Source organism: Myodes glareolus, chromosome 18 (genome assembly GCF_982192425.1).
Source record: "Myodes glareolus chromosome 18, mMyoGla1.1, whole genome shotgun sequence".
Taxonomy (NCBI): Eukaryota; Metazoa; Chordata; class Mammalia; order Rodentia; family Cricetidae; genus Myodes; species Myodes glareolus.
Genome location: NC_142043.1, coordinates 62,326,807 through 62,346,515, shown reverse-complemented (window position 1 = coordinate 62,346,515; position 19,709 = coordinate 62,326,807). Strand labels below are relative to the sequence as shown.

The 19,709-nt window shown below is 53.6% G+C and overlaps 3 protein-coding genes across 5 annotated transcripts in view; 2 read left to right on the top strand and 1 right to left on the bottom strand.

Annotated features, from left to right (window-relative positions):
* The window catches only part of Tspear (thrombospondin type laminin G domain and EAR repeats), a 158,351-nt gene extending 146,183 nt beyond the window's left edge, over window positions 1-12,168 (bottom strand). The window contains exon 1 of the mRNA XM_087898287.1: window positions 11,282-12,168. Coding sequence (XP_087754413.1) covers window positions 11,282-11,366 — 85 coding nt within the window. The 5' untranslated portion in view covers window positions 11,367-12,168. The remainder of the gene's footprint in view (window positions 1-11,281) is intronic.
* On the top strand, window positions 898-2,028 carry LOC148119175 (uncharacterized). Of its 3 annotated transcripts, none has more exons than XM_087898286.1 (2): window positions 917-1,022; window positions 1,098-2,028. In XM_087898286.1, the coding sequence occupies exons 1-2, from the start codon at window positions 917-919 to the stop codon at window positions 1,784-1,786; spliced, it is 795 nt and encodes a 264-aa protein (XP_087754412.1). In that variant the 3' UTR covers window positions 1,787-2,028. The 3 variants fall into 3 exon arrangements, with proteins under 3 accessions (XP_087754410.1, XP_087754412.1, XP_087754411.1); XM_087898285.1 differs by having other exon boundaries at window positions 917-1,032; window positions 1,084-2,028; XM_087898284.1 differs by having other exon boundaries at window positions 898-2,028.
* LOC125411358 (uncharacterized) lies at window positions 7,512-8,451 on the top strand. The gene is made up of 2 exons (XM_087897841.1): window positions 7,512-7,612; window positions 7,649-8,451. The coding sequence occupies exons 1-2, from the start codon at window positions 7,512-7,514 to the stop codon at window positions 8,253-8,255; spliced, it is 708 nt and encodes a 235-aa protein (XP_087753967.1). The 3' UTR covers window positions 8,256-8,451.
* Window positions 12,169-19,709: the final 7,541 nt, after the last annotated feature.

Genomic DNA, 19,709 nt, shown 5'->3' with positions numbered 1-19,709 from the left:
TCCTTCCCCTTTCTACCTATCAGTCAACCTGGGTCCTCATGCTGTAGATAGAAGTAGGCATTATTCTCAGAGCAAATCCCTGAAGCCCCTGCTGCATCGTCTTCATGTCAGCCTGTCCATCTGTCCTCCCCCCACCCCAACTTCCCCTCCCTCCCCTTCCCCTAGTCCTGGGAGCGCACATGACAACTCCCCTGCCCTGCCCCAAGCAGCTCTACCACACCTTTCAGCTCTAGCCCCACCCAGTAGAGGTAAAGCCCACACAGGTGACGGTGGGCATCCTGGCCCGCCGCCCCGCCCCCTCCCCACGCAGCCGCAGATACGAACACAGGATAGAAGTACCCAAGTTCTGGTGTCTGAGCTCCCTGACAGACGCTTCTACAAGCTCATGTTTGTGTCTCAGTTTCCCCATCTAGGAATAATGAAATCGGCTCCCTCTCAAGGTCGCAGGGCATAATGAGTTGATATTTACAGACTAACTTGAAATAATTCCTAGATCAAAGCAAGAACTATTAACACTAGTATTTTGATAAAGAAAGCGAACACAGCGCTCTGACCATCATCCCCAAATAAAGTGGCTATAAAACAAGGTTAAAATGTGCTGATGACTCAATCAAGGGCTGAAGCAGGGATCCAGAGCAAGGGGCCTCAAGAGGTGACCATGGCAGACAACAGGGAACTGAACCTCCCTGGAGAGGAAATGACACCTGCCCTGCCCTATCTGAAAGTTCTATGGGCGGAGCTACAGGTCATGGCCACTTGATTGATGGGTGTCCTTACATCAACATCAACAAGGAACTGCAGCCAGGACAACACAAACATACACAAACCCTTGAGGGATATATAAGTGGTAACCACCTTCCCACCTCACTCACTCATTCAACACCTTCTCACCTCACCCTCCACCCTCCACTCAGCCATGGCCGCCTCCACCATGTCCGTCTGCTCTGAGCCCTGCACTGAGTCCTCCTGGCAGATCGAGGACTGCCCAGAGAGCTGCTGTGAGCCTACCTGCTGTGCCCCCAGCTGCTGCCAGTCCAGCTGCTGTGCCCCCAGCTGCTGCCAGACCAGCTGCTGTGTCCCCAGCTGCTGTGTCCCAGCCCCCTGCCTGACCCTCATCTGCACCCCAGTGAGCTGTGGGTCCAGCCCCTGCTGCCAATCTGCCTGCAGCAGCTGCTGCACACCCTCATGCTGCCAGCAGTCTAGCTGCCAGCCCTCATGCTGCACCTCCTCACCTTGTTGTCTGACCCTGTGCTGCAAGCCTGTCTGCTGCACACCCATCTGCTCTGGATCCTCCTCCTGCTGCCAACAGTCTAGCTGCCAGCCCTCATGCTGCCAATCCTCCTGCTGTGTGCCTGTCTGTTGTAAGCCCGTCTGCTGCACACCCATCTGCTCTGGATCCTCCTGCTGCCAGCAGTCTAGCTGCCAGCCCTCATGCTGCCAATCCTCCTGCTGTGTGCCTGTCTGCTGCAAGCCTATCTGCTGCAAGCCCTGCTCCAGCGTGTCCCTGCTCTGCCGCCCTGTGTGCAGACCTGCCTGCTGTGTGCCCAGCTCCTCCTGCTGTGCCTCCTCCTGCCCGCCCAGCTGCTGCAAGCCCTGCTCCAGTATGTCCCTGCTCTGCCACCCTGTGTGCAGACCTGCCTGCTGTGTGCCCAGCTCCTCCTGCTGTGCCTCCTCCTGCCAGCCCAGCTGCTGCAAGCCCTGCTCCAGCATGTCCCTGCTCTGCCGCCCTACCTGCTCCCGCCAGGCCTGCAGTGGCCTCTGCTCTGGCCAGAAGTCCAGCTGCTGATGGGTTCATTTCCTGGAGATCCGTCCCCTCTCCCTTTAATCCCTGAACTGCCTCAGATGCAAGCCTTGCCTAAGCTTGAGAGTCATTCACCAAACAACAGAGGATCCTGTCTTGCTGTTGGGTACTACCCGGCCTGAGATCCTGGTCACAAGCCTAGGAACTCTGCTCCACAGTCCAGGGGTCAGAGGGCTTCTCTGTGGGAAATTATCAGGTGCCCTCTCACTGGAAGGCTCCTCAGAACCCTAATAAACACTTTCCTTGACCTTAGCCACGCCTCATTCTTCCTCTCTGAACTCCAGTGGAACCAGCATCAGGTCCCGATGGGGGAACAGGAAGCAGGATAGTGGGGTCCCCCACCCTCCCAGCTGGTCCTGGGCCATCACTCTCACACCTGTGATAGAGGGTCCTGATCATAGGCAGCCCCTACCCACCCCTCTGGGTCAGCCTCTTTCCTCAAGGACAAGCAGACCTCAGGGTGGATGGATGTAGGTCTGATGCCAAAGGTCTGGTACCAGCAATCTAGCTGCCAGCCAGTCTGCTGTGTGCCTGTCCGCTGCAAGCCTGTCTCTGGAGGGACCAATAGGTGCAGCTGCTAAGAACCTGGTCCCTCAGAAGAGAGAGCGGGCTCAGCCCCTCAGGAGAGAAAGCGGGCAGCTCACCCTGTGCTAGGGAAACTCAGAGCCCAGGGGCCAGCGCAGGCCCTCAAATCTCCCCCCACTCCAAAGGCTACCTCCTCAGCTTAGAATGCAAATAACCCATAGGCTTTCAACACAGAACAAGCAGAGCTGGCTGTTTCTCTCACATGAACTCCCTCCAGGCCCAGCAGCTGTCTCCCTTCCATCGCTCTCCATGTTGCGATGTCTGCCCCCCACAAGAGGCCTCCAGGGCACAAGCACCCACCTGCCCCTCCTCTCTCTTGCTTTTCATGCACAGCCTTCATCCAGGTTACTGAGACCTGCCAACTCTGCAGTCTCTCCTCTAGCTCCTCTTCAGGGAGAATCCACACTCTCCTGGAGTTGTGAGCCTGGAGGCCAAGCCAGGTGTCCTACCTTCCATCTCCAAAGTCAGAGATCTCTCTTCTAGCTCCTCTTCAGGGAGAAGCCACACTCTCCTGGAGTTGGAGCCTGGAGGCCAAGTCAGGTGTTCTACCTTCCATCTCCAAAGTTAGACAGAGAGGCAGCCAGCAGCTACGGTGCTCGGTCTGCTGTCCCGACTGACTCCAGGCTGTGGAGCAGCCACGTGCAGCCTGGACCTTTCCCTGGATCCCCCTCCACGTCACCAGGAGCGTTTGGCACCATAGTGAGTGTCGACACAAAAGCAGGAGGATTCTCCATCTTGTTGTGCACATCAACACTGACAACACCTGTCACAGGCTGAAGACTGACCCCTAAAACAGACCCCTGAAAACAAGTCACAGTGGATTGGGAACACATGAGCACATGTACCTATTAAAACCATATCACAAAAACCTGGCCCAAGAGCTTGTCCAACACACCAGACCGAGGAAAGGTGCTATGCCCTCATGTCACTCCATGGAGAGAACATGAGGTAACTACCCCTGGCCTTTCATCTAATCACTCCATATGTGTCAAGGGACCGATAGGAGAATGCCCACCTGGGGCTTCAGCTCCTTGGTCCCCACTGCTGATGTGACCCATCCAAACTGCCATCTGTCCACCCATCTTTTTGCCTGCCTGGCCCTGGCTCTGAATCTCACCAACATGTCTCGGGGTTCGCTACAGCTACCACAAGAAGCTCACACAACCAGCCATAGTCAGTTCTGCAGGACTTTGCCTACACACCTCCCAGCTATCAGAGGAGAGCTCTGAGAGGACCCTAAGCAATGAAAAGATAAAGGCCTCTGCCCCTCCTTCCCTTCGGACCTCCCTCCCCAGGAGGCAGAGGCCTTCTGCCTCTGGGAGACCTGAGCTCACCTTTCAAGACCACAACAGTCCTCGAAAGGACTCTAGTTGGCCCAGGCATAACAAACATGGCACTGGCAGGCCTTGCCCTTCCCCCCTCCCTTGCAAACTGTAGATGACATCCCTAAAACTAACCACCAAGGTCTATTCCCTTATTGGGACACTTTCTTATGCCAGACTCATTCCTGGGGCTGTTAAAGTACTGAACTCCAGCAATCCAAAGCCCCCTTTCAGCTACCCTAATTAACACGCCCAATTAAAACATCCCGCCGCATCCTAGCCCATTCTAGCACAGGCCTCCCCTTTCCCCTCTTAAAAATTCACCACACCTGCAAGGGCTTTTGCTGCTGTTTTTCCGACTCAGTCAGAAGTCGGCCTCTTTCTTCCCTGCTTAGTAAAGGATCTCTCTGTGAAAACAAGTGTTTGAGTGTGGTCTGTGCCTAATCAGGGTGCAGGAGGGAGCACCCCACTATGTGCCTGCCCCTTCAATCCTGACTCCTCATCTGGGCTAACCTATTATCCACATCTGAGTTAACTGTGCCTGCCCTGCCCTGATACCCACCGGAGACACAAGAACCACTGTGAGAGCTGGGCTGCCTACACTGGAAGAAAATGCCCCCGGGGAGGGCCTTAGTGCCCCCAGGGAGGACCTTAGTGCCCCCAGGGAGGACCTTAGTGCCCCCAGGGAGGGCCTTAGTGCCCCCAGGGGCGATCTTAATGCCCCCAGGGAGGGCCTTGGTGCCCCCAGGGAGGACCTTAGTGCCCCCAGGGAGAGCCTTGGTTCCCCCAGGGAAGATCTTAGTGCACCAGAGAGGACCTTAGTGCCCCCGGGGAGGACCTTAGTACCCCCCAGGGAGAATCTTAATGCCCCCAGGAAGGACCTTAGGGCCCCCAGGGACGATCTTAGTGCCCCTAGGGAGGATGTTAGTGCCCCAGGGAGAAGCTCACTGCCCCAGCAAGGACCTTAGGGCCCCAGGAGACACTCACTGCCCCTGTGTATACTTGACCTCTGGGTGGCTTTCTCCTCTCCTCCTCTCAGGCCAGGCAGTCTGAGTAAACTGTGAACACTGTCACAAGGATACGATCACTCTGTCAAACCCCAGCCATAAACAAACTCATAAAGCCTGCAGGTCCCTGCTTTAGTGGGACCTCACTGTTGAGAGAAAATGCTTGTGGAAATAACTTGGTGTGGGGGGCGGGGGGTGCCGAGTACTTCACAGAAAGATGGGAAGGAACTCAGGGGCCTGACATGGGAAAGAAGGCCTCACCTAGAGATAGAGTTTCTCCATCTTCCAAGAAGCTACAGAATGGCTAGGAAGACAGCCCATCGATCAAATGCTTTCCTTTGGAGCGTGAAGACCTGAGTTTGATTAGCCAGCCTAGACTACCTAGTGAACTCCAGCCTGGTCAGAGCCCCTGGGAGTGAAAGCAGAGACTGTCCTCTGGCACACACGCGCACACACACATACACACAGACACACACACACACACACACACACACACACACACACCTTCAAAACAGCTAATAAATCCAAATTGCCTAATGAGATAATGTGTGTTTCTCTACAGACAGGTCAGACACGGATGTCAGAAACAAGAAACAAGCAATGTTTACTAAGGGCCAGGATGCTTGCGACCTCCAAGTTTGCTGTATTTGCCTTCCTGTTTGTCCCTAAATCTAAGCAGTGCACTTCATATATCACCCTAAAATTTCACTTACAAATGGAAGAGAAGAGAAAACAAGCCAGTTTGTGTGTTGCTTGAGTGTTAAAGTTTGCTTGAATGTTAAGTTTTGCTGGGTCTTTAAACCCTGTACACTGCGGGAAGGCAACAGAAATCTTCAGGACTGTGTTCTGGGGAGAGGCTCAGTGGGTAAGGTGATTGCTGGACAAATACGAGGACCTGAGTTCAATCCCCACAACCTGTGGTTTTAAAATCCTGGCACTGGGAAGGTAAGGCCAGCCAGAACATTAGGGCTCCCCAGCCAGCCAACCAGATTCAATAAGTGAGCCATAGGCCAAAGAGAGACCCTGTATTAAAAAAAAACCAAACAAAACAAAGTGGATGTCATATGAGGAGTAACATCTAAGGTGGTCCTCTGGCCTCGACACACACACACTTACACAACACACACATGAACAGAGATACACACACATGCACATGCATGCACTGTGCACACACACATGAACACAGACATACACACAAAGAAACAGCCACCATGTAGACACCTCAGCAGACTCTCTGGGGACACTCACAATGCAATGTCTCTGTCTAAATCCTTCATAAATGCTTAACTGCTCTCTGGCCCATCCTGAAACGTGTTTCTGTGTCGATGTTGGGATTAAGGCTTTACTCCACTGAAGGCCTCTGAAATGGAAGAGAACACGTTGGCAGCTGGTGACTGAGCTGACCCCACGGTCTCAGGGGCATCACAAGTTCCTAAATCCAAACTCGGCCTGAGGTGAGAAGCTTGTACCTCACAAGCAGTTGATGGTGAAGGGCTTCTTACCTCATAGAAGCCAGGAAGGGGGAAGGGAGAGATGGAAGTAAAGACACAGATAGATGAGGAACAACATAGCCCTTCAAAGGCTTCTCAGTGTCCCCCTTGGGCCCCAGGGCTGGCACCCTTCACCAGCATCCTCTGCTGGGGACCACACGTCTTTGGAGGGACACTTCATATTGAAACTACAGTAGTCACGAAGAGGGGATCCTACACACGTGTCCGACGACAGAACCTTGGCCGGACCACAGATCATACAAAGAGGCTTCCCACACACACCTCACACAGAACACTACAGGGAGAACCATCAGCTCAGCGACTGCCCATCCTAACCTGATTGCCTGGTTTCCTCTACATCCCCAGTGTGTGGTGCATGGCAAGTTACACAGTCCCCCAGTTCCCTGCTGCGGGCTTGCCTAGAGTTCCAACACCCCATGGAGGAGGTCCTTCTAGAATACCTGAACTCTCCCTTCCAAGACAGACTGCGGCCACTGAGGCCTGTTCCACCCATTATTCCTCCCGAGGCCCCTGGACAGAGCTCTGGGGCTAATGCTGAGGGACTGTGCTGTGGTGAATATGAGCCCTCAAGAATAAGACGAAGCACAGGGGCCCCACAAGTTCAAGGGCATCCAGGCACCAGGCTCCCGCCTCAGCCTTAACGCATACCAAACGACATCAAAGCCAGAGCAGGGAGCGCTGGCAGTGGTCTCTAGCAAAAGGAACTGCTGCTTAGGCCCCGGCCCACCCCAGTCCTGCCTCAGACCCATCACCACCAGAGCAAGGTGTAGCAGAGGACTAGCCATAAGCTACTGAGTCCCCAAGATGAGTCTCTCCATCCAGGCCAAAATGAGAGAAGGAAAGCCCACCTCAGTCATTTTAGTTCTACCTTTACCTGCAAGGACTTAATGGCAAACTTCAAAGAGAAAGGGGACAGACATGGCCAGCTCGGTGCACTCAAACGTTTGGACTTTCCAGCAGCACAGATCTGACTACCCTACCAATGGAGCCCAGCCCCAGTCTCTGACCACTGCTGTCTCCTACCCAGTAGACATCAGTAGAGCTGGCCAAGGTGCCTGGCTTAGAACAACACACAGCCAGGGTATTTACAAGCAAGGTGGCATCTTCCGGCTGATGAGGGCTCTCCAGGAACCAGTTCCAAACACCAACAAGGAAAGAATCACTGTGAAGGACCGCCTGCACCAACAACACTCCGTGTACAGGGTATAAAAGCTGACAGCCAGCCCCTCACACTCACACACTCACTCACTCACTCACACCTCACTCTTCTCCATCCAACCCCACCATGGCCGCCTCCACCATGTCCGTCTGCTCTGACGCTTGCACCAACTCCTCCTGGCAGGTGGATGACTGCCCAGAGAGCTGCTGTGAGCCCAGCTGCTGCCAGTCCAGCTGCTGTGTCCCCAGCTGTTGTGCCCCCAGCTGCTGTGTCCCCAGCTGCTGTGCCCCAGCCCCCTCCCTGACCTTCATCTGTACCCCAGTGAGCTGTGTGTCCAGTCCCTGCTGTCAGTCTATCTGTACGAGCTCCTGTGAACCTTCATGTTGCCAGCAGTCTAGCTGCCAGCCCTCGTGCTGCCAATTCTGCTGTGTACCTGTTTGCTGCAAGCCTGTCTGCTGCACACCAATCTGTTCTGACTCCTCATGCTGCCAGCCAACTTGCTGCACCTGCTCTCCTTGCCAGCCATCCTGCTGCATGACCCTGTGCTGCAAGCCTGTCTGCTGTACCCCCATCTGCTCTGGATCCTCATGCTGCCAGCAGTCTAGCTGCCAGCCCTCATGCTGCCAATCCTCCTGCTGTGTGCCTGTCTGCTGCAAGCCTGTCTGCTGCAAGCCCTGCTCCAGCGTGTCCCTGCTCTGCCGCCCTGTGTGCAGACCTGCCTGCTGTGTGCCCAGCTCCTCCTGCTGTGCCTCCTCCTGCCAGCCCAGCTGCTGCAAGCCCTGCTCCAGCATGTCTCTGATCTGCCGCCCAGCCTGCTCCCGCCAGGCCTGCTGTGGTCTCTGCTCTGGCCAGAAGTCCAGCTGCTGCTGACCTGACCTGTGGGGGGCGCCAGAGCTCAGTTCCTTCCTTCTCTCACAGTGCTGTAGGGGTTGGTTGCAGCATCAGCTTTGGCACCAGTATAGCATTATAGCAAAACTCCGTGATGTCACACCCCGACAGCTGGTGCCCACCCTCCCGCCGGCAGCTTCCAATAAAGACCTGGTAGCACTCCAAATACGCAGCATGCCTCTGCTTTCCCCAATGCATGTTTTGCCCTGCCATTAATAAACCTCTCTTCCTGGCCTTTGAGTGTCCCTCTTCCTGCCTCATGCAAGGGTCAGGGATATTCTGAGAGCATTTCCAGGTGACTCTCAGGATTTGGACTGTCTCGCCTCTGACTGAAGTCCCCAGTGGAGTGTGGCTGCTGGATGGCAGCCCAGTAAGTCCCCGGCAAGAGAACCCTGCATCCCCAAGTCTCACTATCCCTGGTTGATTGTAACTGTCCAAGGACAGGAGGGATGTGGCATAACCAAAGCATAGTGCGTCCTGAGCAGTCCCCTGTACGACTTTATTTAAATGTCCCAACCTGTAGATTTCTGTCCCCGTGAAGAGTACAGCCTGGGGGTGGGGGAAGGGTAGCAAGGAGAAAGAAGTCGAATGGCAGATGGTTCTTTGTCCACCCTCTGGGGGTTGGGGCCTGTACCGGCTGTTCTCTCTCTCTCTCTCTCCCCCCCCCCCTTGGGCCAATCTGGATGTCCCCCACATTTCCAGAGCCACAAGCATGCCATGCTCTCTTGGCCACAGTCACATTCTGGCCTTCTGTCCCTCTCCACCCTGACACCAGTGCCCTCTCAGCCCTGAGCCCTACTCTGCCCATGCAGGAGAGAACGGAGTGGAAGTGAGCAGGTTTCCAGGCGGTAATCCCAGGAAATTGAGAACCCTAACACCTCAGGAGCCTCTAACTTTCAACAGGCCTGGACCATGCCCAGTGTGGAAAAGGCTCCTTGGGAACTCTGCTCCTGCCCACACACCACGCTTTCCTGCCTTCCAAGGCTGTGAAGACAGGTGGCACCCTGTCTCTGCCCTCCCTCTCTCCTGGGGACCTTCCTGTCAAAGAAAGGAAAGAGAAGTTGGCTCCCACTGGGAGCCAGCAACCTCCTGAGAATTCACTCACCAGATATGTGGAACGTCCTCTCTCTATGACTGAACCCCTACCCCATCCTATCCTCTGCCATGTCTGAGACCAGTGACCTGAGGGCCCTGAGCACCACACTGCTTGCCACTGCTGGAGAGCAAAGCCATTAGCTCTTCTCAGAAAGTTCCCAGAACACAGACTGCTAGACCCCACAGGGACAGCTGTGTGGATAGTGATGAAGACATTTCCTACCTGACACCAAACCCCCATCTTGTCACCTCATTTGCATGCTAAGCACCAGGAAACATTTGACAAGAGCAAAGAGGGGCCTCCCCGGGTCGCCTCTAAAGCCAAGAGTGACGACTGGGAATACTCATGGAAGCTTCCCCCCACTTCCCATGTGCTGGGCACAGCAGCCCAGGTCGGGGGAAGACAGAATGGAGCATGCACCTGTGACCTCATAGACATTCAGAGCGGCTCAATGCTCAGCACAGAGTAGAACCACAGAGACTTAAACCTGGGCGAATCCTCACTGGCCTCTCAAGCGTCTTACGATGTAGCTACATAATATCAGCCTGGTTTTATGTGCATTTCCTCCCTGGCTCACTATAACTGGGTCATCTTTTAACTATTCAAAACGTAACTCTAGGCGAGAGGGGGCGGGCTTTATAAATAACCTTTATTATCATGTGCAGGTCGGCTGTGCTCTCCAGGCTCAAGGAACAAGAAGGCACATGTTCGTGACTCATCCCGGCCCCGGAAGCATGGTCGCGCTCACGACTCCCAGTCAGGCCTGCACAGGGTCCCTCTGAGGCACACTTACACGCTCCCCTGCATGGGGTGACCCCACATAGGAGGGGTATCTCTTGGAGTCAGGGGATTTGCGTGGTGACAACCGACTTAGCCCCACACAGCTGATGAAGCCCCACATTCAAAGCCATCGCTGCAGGTGCGGCTGCCAGAGAGCAGAATCCAGGGACCCAGGGGCTTCTGTTCTGTCTCAGATTCCCGCTGTGGTCCTGTATCAGGGCCTCAGGACCTTCTCACCCACGGCCCGTGATCTAACGATTGCTGGAACTCACAGTCAGTCACACCATCTATGCAGACCAGTGATTCAAAACCAGATCACAGGATCAACTCCTGGACATGTCACGGAGAGTAACAGCCCAGTGCATGCAGGAACCTCACACTTCCTGGCAGCCAAGGAGGAGGCATGCACATGAAACCACAGCCAACCGGCACACTTGTCTGTGAGGTCCCCGTCACCAACTTGCAAGCCCCCAGTAGGTCTGGCTACCAGATTTAACCATCTTACTTCTTTATTCCATAAATTGTGACTTGATAAATAGGACCTCTTGTTGGGACCCCTAGGGCAGCGTGCTGTGGTCACTACTGCTCCCAAGTGGTCTCTCTAGAAGAGAAGGAGGCCCGCGGTGAGCCCACCCTGAGGAGCTCCAGGCTGAACCCAGGTGTGGGTTGTGGGTGTGTTTGGGGCTGGGCCTGTGTTTCTCCTTCAACTGGGGACAGAGCCAGGCCCGTGGCGGCCCAGAGCTTTGCTAAGTGCAGGTTGGATAGCTCATCCCCATGCCAGGAGCCCGAGGGCCGGGGACTTCATTCCTGAAGCAGGTGCTTGGCCTTCCCCGGCAGCCAAGCAGGTAAGTACATGCGAAGCCTCCATGGCTGCTCTTAGCTCTTTGAAACTTGAAACTCCTCCCACATCTGGCAGCTCAAGAGAGACCTTCTATTGTGACTGTCTGTGCGGTTCCCCTCTATTGTATGCCCCTGTCCCCCGTAACCCCACCGTCTGTCCATGTCCAGCTCTCTAGGAGGCCAGCATCCTACCACATGCAGTGACCAGATAGCAGGAAGTCACATATCCAACTCCATTCCCCTCCGAGCCCACAAAAGATGGCCTACCCAGGTCCCCATGTGACCACCTTACCTGTGCAGGGCTCCCAGTGTTGGGCGCCACAGCGGGGGGTACCCAGAAGCAAGAGTGCCACACACAGCGTCAGCAGGGCAGACATGAGGGGCTCGGGTTCCAAGATCCATCCAGGGGCTCCACTCGCCTGCAAAGGCAGTTACTACTAATTCCCTGCGAAAGGCAATCTGGGCCCTAGGTGGTCACTGCGATGAGCCCATGTCAAAGTCTGCAGAAGGACAGAGGTGGCCCAGGCAGCAATGACAGCCCCCAGTTGTTCTGCAGTAGCAAAAGGCAGGTGGCCCTGGCAGGCTGGGGCTTCAGCTGCAGGCAAGGGCTTATCTCTCCACTTCCCCGCTGGGCTTGGGTCCCGCGTGCAGGTGACAAGAGTATCAATCTTCAGGACCGGGATTAGTCATTGGCAAAGCTCACCCTCCTGAAGGAGAGACAGAAATAGATCCTTCAGCGGTGTGCTGAGAACAAACCAGAAAAACTTAGAAAACCAGTTTTTCTTGGGTGCAGATGACGGTGGAGTGCTGTCGCAGGGGACTCGGTGCAGGTGACCTTGGCAGACCGGGAGTTAGCGATGGGGACAGGTGCTCTGCCGGTCCACCTCGCGCTCTGCCCTCAGCTGGAGTGGTGTCCCCAGAGGCCTCAGCATTCGGCAGGGGTCAGTCTTAGGTCCTGCAGGACGTCTGGTCCTCTGTCCTGGGCTGGGATCAGGATCAGTTTCAGAGGCGGTGGTGACAGCGGCACGTCTGCCCTGCTGGGTCCCACACCGTCCCCAGGAGGGCTGGCTTTGAGGAGGGCTTTTTATCTGGTGCCCAGCCCTCAGAGGGTGTGTGGGTTTGTCAACTGTTGGCTTCAGGAATTCCCCTGTGGGGGGAGCCATCCTTAAAGAGAGCTGTTCCAGAGGAAAGGGGTTAGGGTGGCCTGCGGAGGGTGTGCTGCCTGTGTGCTCAGTTCCCGAAGGGAGGCTTTGAGCTCAGCAGGAGCCCCTTTCCCAAGCCCCTAAGACATACTATTTTCCCCAGCTTCAGAAGGAATGTCCCAGCTCAGAATCCAGGCAGAGCCTGATTCTATGTGTGCTTGCAAATGGTAGACCGTGTGTGTGTGTGTGCGCATGTGTGTGTGTGTACGCACGCGTGTGCACACGTGTACAAATGGTAGACCCTGTGTGTTTGTGTGTGCAAACGCATGTGCGCATGTGTGCAAATGGTAGGCCCTGTGTGTGTGTGCAAACAGTAGACCCTGTGTACGTGTGTGTGCAAATGGTAGAACTTGTGTGTGTGAGTGAATGTGCACATGCACACACGTATGCAAATTTTAGACCATGTGTGTGTACACAGACATGTGCTCGTGTGTGCAAATGGTAGACCCTGTGTGTGCAAACAGTAGACCCTGTGTGTATATGTGTGTGGAGAAAGTTTAGGGGGATGTGGGGGAAGGGAGTGCCACAAACCAGCAAGGGAGAGAGGACAAAGATGGATGGAGAAGACAGAAAGAAGTGGGGAAAGCCCCAGCTCAGCGCCCTGGCAGTGTCTGATTCAGGGGGTGACAAGAGAGACAAACGGAGCGGAACAAGACAGGGACAGAGAAAGAAAGGAGAAGGTCCTGGAGGGTCTCTATGCAGGGCACGAGCATTCTGTTCTTCCCTTCTCCCTGGAGACCCAGATCCGCAGTTTCTGACCCAGTGAGAGGGCCCTGGACTCGTGGTGACCAGGATATCTGTGAAGAAAACCTTGAGGAGATACTTCTTGTACACAACTACCCTTTTCCTGGCCCAGGGGAGCTCCGACACTAGGTCTCTGGCTCAGTGCTGCTCCTTCCTGGTGGAATACATGGAGCAGGATTTCCCGAGGTCCCCTTGCGGATCGCGCAACTGTGAGAGCTTATGTGCAGCCGGCTTCACCATGACCCTAGCCGTCAAAGGAGAGATGCATCATTCCCGGGGAGCAGCAGCCTGATCTGAGGGTGGGAGGTGGGAGGTAGGAGGGGTAGCAGCAGCCTGGTCTGAGGTGGGAGAAGGGGGCGGGGGCGGGGGGGCAGCAAGCAATGGTCTGGTCTGAGGTGGGAGCGGGGAGCAGCAGTCTGATCTGGGGTGGGAGGTGGGGGGAACAGCAGCCTATTCTGAGGGTGGGAGGTGGGGGAGGGGGGAACAGCAGTCTAGTCTGAGGGTGGGAGGTATCTGTCTTGTCATGTAGTTTCCTTCCCTTCTTAGGAACACTTTGTCCCAGCCCAGCTGCAGGTCATGGTGGTAGCCTCCAGAGCCACACCCCGGCTGGAGTATGGAGGTGACTTCTGCAGGATGGGCAGCTAGCACCTGTACAGGGCCTCAGGGCCAGAGGCAGGGCTCCTTGCAGCCACCCACCCTCTGACTCTTTCACTAATCGTTAAATGAAACGCTGACAATGGTTTTTTAACAGACTGGTTTAAGGAATCAAAATTCTGTTACCTCGGGAAAATCCTTTCTTGTCAAATGCGGTGTGGTCACACGCCTGTGTTGTCAGCAGCAGGCAAGCGTTGGTTACTGGGACTACCGTGCAAAACCCCACAGTTGTCACCTCGGTGTGGGGCCTGACTGAGAGACTTCGACACGCCTCAGGGGTCTCGCAAGGGCCATCCAGCAAATCAGACCACAGATGTGACCTGGATAAACCAGCAGGTCGCAGGCATGCCAGCTCCTAAGCCCTGGATGACAGAAGAGAGTCCCAACCTGTTCCTGTATACAGTTGGAGACACTGGGAAGAAAAGAAGAAGAAGAAAAAGAAGAAGGAGGAAGAGAAGGAGGAGGAAGAGGAGGAAGAGGAGGAGGAGGAGGAGGAAGAAGAAGAAGAAGAAAAAGAAGAAGAAGAAGAAGAAGAAGAAGAAGAAGAAGAAGAAGAAGAAGAAGAAGAAGCAGAAGCAGAAGCAGAAGCAGAAGCAGAAGCAGAAGCAGAAGCAGAAGCAGAAGCAGAAGCAGAAGCAGAAGCAGAAGAAGAAGAAGAAGAAGAAGAAGAAGAAGAAGAAGAAGAAGAAGAAGAAGAAGAAGCTCCTGTTTCTTCCCAATTTTTCCCAAGTTGATTCTGCCACAGAAATCACTTCCCCCACATTCCATGCAAGAAAGACTCACAGACATGGGCCAAGAGCAACGAGAGGGGATACACATCAGAGATGTTTGTGATTGGCTTGAGCTTCTTCCAAGTTCACCCAAATCTGAGCTCTCTGCCTGTTAACAGACCTCAGGCAGGAACAGCTCAGCCCCAGCCCAGTGGGAAAAGGAAACCTCCCAAGAGGTGGAGGTGTAGCTCAGCCTAGAGCATGATGGCCCACTCCCCCGCACCCCATGAATCGGGTATAGTGGTGCACTCCTGTATCCAGGGACTCAGGGAGGTGGGTGTCAGCTTAGGTCTTCCTAGGCAACACAGCTTGAAGCCAGCCTGGGCTACTTGAGACCTTGTGGATCAGGAAGGAAAGAAGAGAGAGTGAAAGGGAAGGAGGGAGGGAGGGAGGGAGGGAAGGAGAGAGGAGCATTAGTTAGGTCACGGATACTCTCGATGCCTTTCTGGATCTCCCAGGAATGAGGTCAAGCCCTGCAATGTGTCAGAGAGCCCTGGCCTCCTGGGGAAGAGCAAACCTACCCTCCCCACTAGTCAAAAACATTTTCTTGAAGACTTACCGCTCTTGAGAGACAACCTTCAGGCATTTTCACAGTTGCCACGCATGTCTGCTCGGCTCATTCTTGCACCTGCACCAGGGAGTTCAGTGTGTGGCCCGTTGTTAGTGCTCCCCTATCATATAACCCTCCTGTGTGTCCATCACCCTCCGTTCTATGTCCCTATTTCCTTCGCCCCCATCAGATCAGTACTGCTTGGTAAAACAGACTAGCTTTCCTTTCAAAAAAGGATCTACAGGTCTGAGGAGATGACATCATCCACGGAACACCTGCCTTGCAAGCACAATGATGGGAGTTCAATACCCAGAACCCACATGGAAAAAGTTGGGTGTAGTAGCATGGGCCCGTATGGCAGCCCTGGGGAGGCAGGGCAAGCAGATAGATCCCTGCGCCTGGCTGGCCAGGCAGCTTTGCTTACTTCTAGACCAGTTAAAGACCCAGTTTCAGGAAGGAAGAAAAGGAGACAGTGCCTCAGGAGTAACACCCAGAATCGTCCTCTACCTGCACACACATACATGCACCTGCACACATACACACACACGTGTAATACATATACACACAAATGTATCAGCCACCAAGTGTGACGAAGCGTGTCTGTAATCCCGGCAGGCAGAAAGCTAAGGCAGGAGAATCGCAAGTTCAAGGCCAGCCTGTACTTCAGAGGAAGTTGCTAGCCTGAGGTTCAGTGAGACTGTCTCAAAAACAAAACAAGGCTTAGCAGCTCTCACCTATATACGACTTTACACAAATTTTAAAAACCTCTTGTCCCCATAGCTGGGAGTAATAGCACACACCTGTAGCTTAGCTACTTGAGCCCAGGAGTTCAAGGCCAGCATGAACAACATGGCCAGACTGTGCCACAAAATAAAAATAAAATAAAATAAAATTCCATTTAAAACTCCCAAACCAACGTTCAATAGTAAGCAAAAGTATTATAGGAATCGGGCTGGGTAGATGGCCCAGCAGATAACAACTTGACGTTCAAGCCTGGAGCTATGCATCCAGAGCCTCAGTACCTTTATGTGTCAGTGCACGCCTGCGATCCCAGCCCTGGGGTCATGGAGACAGAAGGATCTTGGGAGCATGTGGCCAGCCAGTTTGCCAATCAGTGAACTCCTACAGGCATAATGTAATCACTATTGCAAACATAATTCTGTGTGTGTGTGTGTGTGAGGTCTGTACATTTGTGTGGCATGTGTGCATGTATAAGGGTAAGTGTGTGTGTGTATGTTTTGCTTATATGTAAGGTCTGTCTGCATGTGTGGCATGTTTGTGGTCTCTGTGTGTATGTGTGTGTATGGTCTGGCGTGTCTGCCATGTATGGCATGTATGTATGTGTGTGTGTGTGGTCTGGTATGTGTGGCATGTATGGTGTGTATGTTGTATGTGTATAACTATATGTGCGTATGTGCTTTGCACATGAAATTATATTTTTGCTCATGTTTAATGCTTCATGTTCTTGTTTTCTGATCATATTACTTACAGTTTGCCATGACATCGTCTAATTTATTGTGTCTTTCTAAATATCCAAGTTTTCCCAGAAGTATATTAAAATGTCTTATGCAAATGAAGTTTCACAGAGTACTTACCTTTTTCTCCCTGGATCTGACACTTTTATGTTTATAATTTTTCCTTTCAGGTTTTGATTTTAGTACATTTGTGAACATTTCAAGTGTTCAGGCCCAGTCTTGTTTTATTTCTTCCTCCACAGAGTACACACTTTTACCAGCGCTGCCTACACACAATCTACAGTTGTGTGCTTGAGCTCTGACTTCTGTTCCGTCTCTCCCCAGAACTCTGGCTGTATGGATTTCCATGTCGCGTTGTTAGATGCATATGTGTTTTTTGGCCATATGTATTTCAATGCCACATTGTTAGGTGCATATGTGGTTTGAGTCCACGCTGTTAGGCGTACATGTGTTTTTGCTCAATACATACTCCAAGTTCCGTTTTCTTGGCTGATCCATTGCTTCCCCATTCCTCTTTCTCACCAAAGGCTCCCCATCCAATCAGCTCTGCGTAGGCCTCCCCCTCCCTAGGCATCTGGAGTCCCTGGAGTCACCTACCTCTGCTTCATACACCAGACACCAACACACAGATCCCTACTTCACAACAGTGCCACACACGTTTACACAAGGGCTCTGGTTTGGAATGTTGGGAGACATTTGACACAGCCCTGAACTATTCCAACATGGTGCATGCACCCGTTATGAGGTCCCGAAGGTTCAACAGTAAACCGCACGTGAAACAGGGCTGCAGTGCTCCCTGAACACAAGAAGGCACCCGTTTCCTACTGCAAACTTGTCTTCCTCTCCTACCTCTTTATCACTGGATCTGAGGGGTGGTACCATGCAATATCGTTCTTGGTTCCTGACCCAGGGGGAGGAAAAGGAAGTCCCATACCCTTGGGAGTGGCATCCAGGCTTCCAGGGTCCAGGACCCAGTACTAAGTAAGACTCCATGAGAAACACCCTGGGAAGAAGTATGTGCATTCAGGAAGCATATGAGCTCTGAAGTTCGCTGATGTCATGGTGAATTTTGCATTAGACGGCATTGCTATATCTCTCAGACACCTGGTCTGAGCTGCCCAGACACTGCCATAAAGAGACTTATTATTGGGGGAGGTACCCCTTAAGGTTATAAGGCAAAATGTGAGCTCCCTAAGAAGAGGTATTTCTTCCAGACACCAACCTCTAGACTCTAGCTGTCCCACCAGCTCTTCCTGTATCTCCATCAGCAGTCTTGACTTGTCACCCGTCAGTCACATGAGTCAGTTCCTAAAATAAACACCTCTCCTGTCTAGAGGAGCACCCATCCGCATGTGTGTGTGTGTGTGTGTCTGCATCTGTCCACTGACACACACATCTGTCAGCTCTGCTCGTCTAGAAAGCCCTGATGATCACAGCTTCTGGGGGAGGGGCTCCTTAACTATGGTCCAGGACACATCTCCGCAGGATGCAGAGAGGCCTGTGAGCCTGGGGAAGATGGACAGGCGGACTTTCTGGTTTTCTTCTAAGCTGGAGCTTCCCTGTGCTGCTGTAGAAGAGGGCTCTCCTACAGTGGGTATTTAAAGCCGAGAACTCCTGTTCTGAGTAACTCCTGAGAAGCCAGCTCCTGCTCCAGGTGTCTGCCCGTGTCTCTCTCGCCTTCTCTTAATAACCACACTTAAATCTACATAAAGCTCCTTTTTTTTCCCTTTTCTTTCTTTCCCTCCTCCTTTTCTTTTCTTTTCTTTTCTTCTTCTTTTAGTTTTTCAAGACAGGGTTTCTTTGTGTATCCCTTGAGTTCCTAGAACTCTCTCTGTAACTCATGCTGGTCTCAAACTCGCAGAGATCCACCTGCCTCTGCCTCTCTGGCATTAAAGGCGTGTGCGCCACCACTGCCCAGCTGTAAAACTTTCTTAAATGCCAACTCTGCATCATAAAAGGAAAGGACCAATTCTGAGGAATCTCTGAGTGAATGCCAACAGTAGGCAGGGCCTGGAATGGGTTCCTGTGCTCTCTAGGTAAGGATGGCTGGCATTAGGTTCTTACTTCTTTTGTTGCCACAACATTTAGCTCTATAACACCCCACCAAGGTCTGTGAGGCTCTTCAGTATGGAATCTATCCAGGCAGCCCTTCCCAAAGCTTAGGAAATCACACTGGCAGTTTAAGGTCACCTGGACTGCTCTGAGTGTGGGAGCACTATGGTCTGCAGGAAGGTCCCTCTGGGAGCTCAGCTCTGGGAGAAGTGCCCAGAGTCCCTGGTCTGTGTGAAGTGAACAGGCTCCAGGCTGAGGCATGGTCCCTCACTGTCACCAGGTAACAGGGTGTTGCAGGAAAGACACTTTTACGAAAAGCCTGTCCCAAGCCCAGAGATAATATCTAGAAGTAGGCTGCCGGCTGGAGTTACCACGGCTCAAGACCTGGTACAGCAGTCAAAGGCAGAGTGGAGAGAGCAGCTCCGCTTCCCAACGCCCCCAGTCACTGGCTCTAACATATTTCTTACACTCAAACCTGTCTGAGTCCCTGGAAGGTGACACACCTTAGCTAACTGCTTAACTGGCAGTCTTGCCACGTGGCAAGACTCTGGAACTGGGAAAGCAGAGCCACCCGGGTCCACACTTCTACAGTTGTGGGAGGACAGATGGCAACGCGGGGGCCAGTGCCAGAGGCCACCAGGCCGCATCCTGTCAGGGGGTCCCACGTTCATTTCCGGCTTGCAAGGCCTCGGGTTCCCTGCAGCAAAGCCCGCTGCTCGAAGCATGTTCTTAAAATTCTTTGCAGATTAACCCGCATTACTGTGAGCCCCATAAAAGCGCTTGGCGGCTCGCGGTGCTTTCCCCGGCGGGAGGCCGCGGAGGGCGGCGCAGCTGGCGGGAAGCGCAATTAGGGCGAGGGCTCAGCACTTCAAAGGCTCGGGCGGGCTGTAATTAGCGGCACCGCGGGCGGCGGCCCCGGCCTGCGCCCCGACAAAGGACCAGGGTTGCCTGAGTCACCCCGGGCACCCCGGGGCCCGGGAGCGCTCTGCCAGGCCTATCCTGCAAACCCATGCGCCCCTGTCCTCACTTCAGAGTCAGCGGTCTGCAGAGAGGAGGAGATGCCCGGACCGGGGTAAGTTCCTACCTGGTCCAAGCAAACCCGCTTTGACTCAGGGTCACTGAGATCAGCCTGAGCAACCAGACATCTACGCAGGAAGAGGATGAAAGGATGGAGAGCTGGACCACTTTTTCAAGCTTCCAGAATGTCCTATCCAAGAGCAGGGAGGGGCCTGAAGCTGACCCTGGCTAAGACTGAGCATTGGTCCCCTTCGGT

Excerpts from the sequence above, each read along its gene's own strand:
- LOC148119175 (XM_087898284.1), top strand. The coding sequence starts at position 917 with ATGGCCGCCTCCACCATGTCCGTCTGCTCTGAGCCCTGCACTGAGTCC.
- LOC125411358 (XM_087897841.1), top strand. The coding sequence starts at position 7,512 with ATGGCCGCCTCCACCATGTCCGTCTGCTCTGACGCTTGCACCAACTCC. Across the intron at positions 7,613-7,648 it reads TGTGAGCCCAGCTGCTGCCA|CTGCTGTGTCCCCAGCTGCT; the intron begins GTCCAGCTGCTG and ends TTGTGCCCCCAG.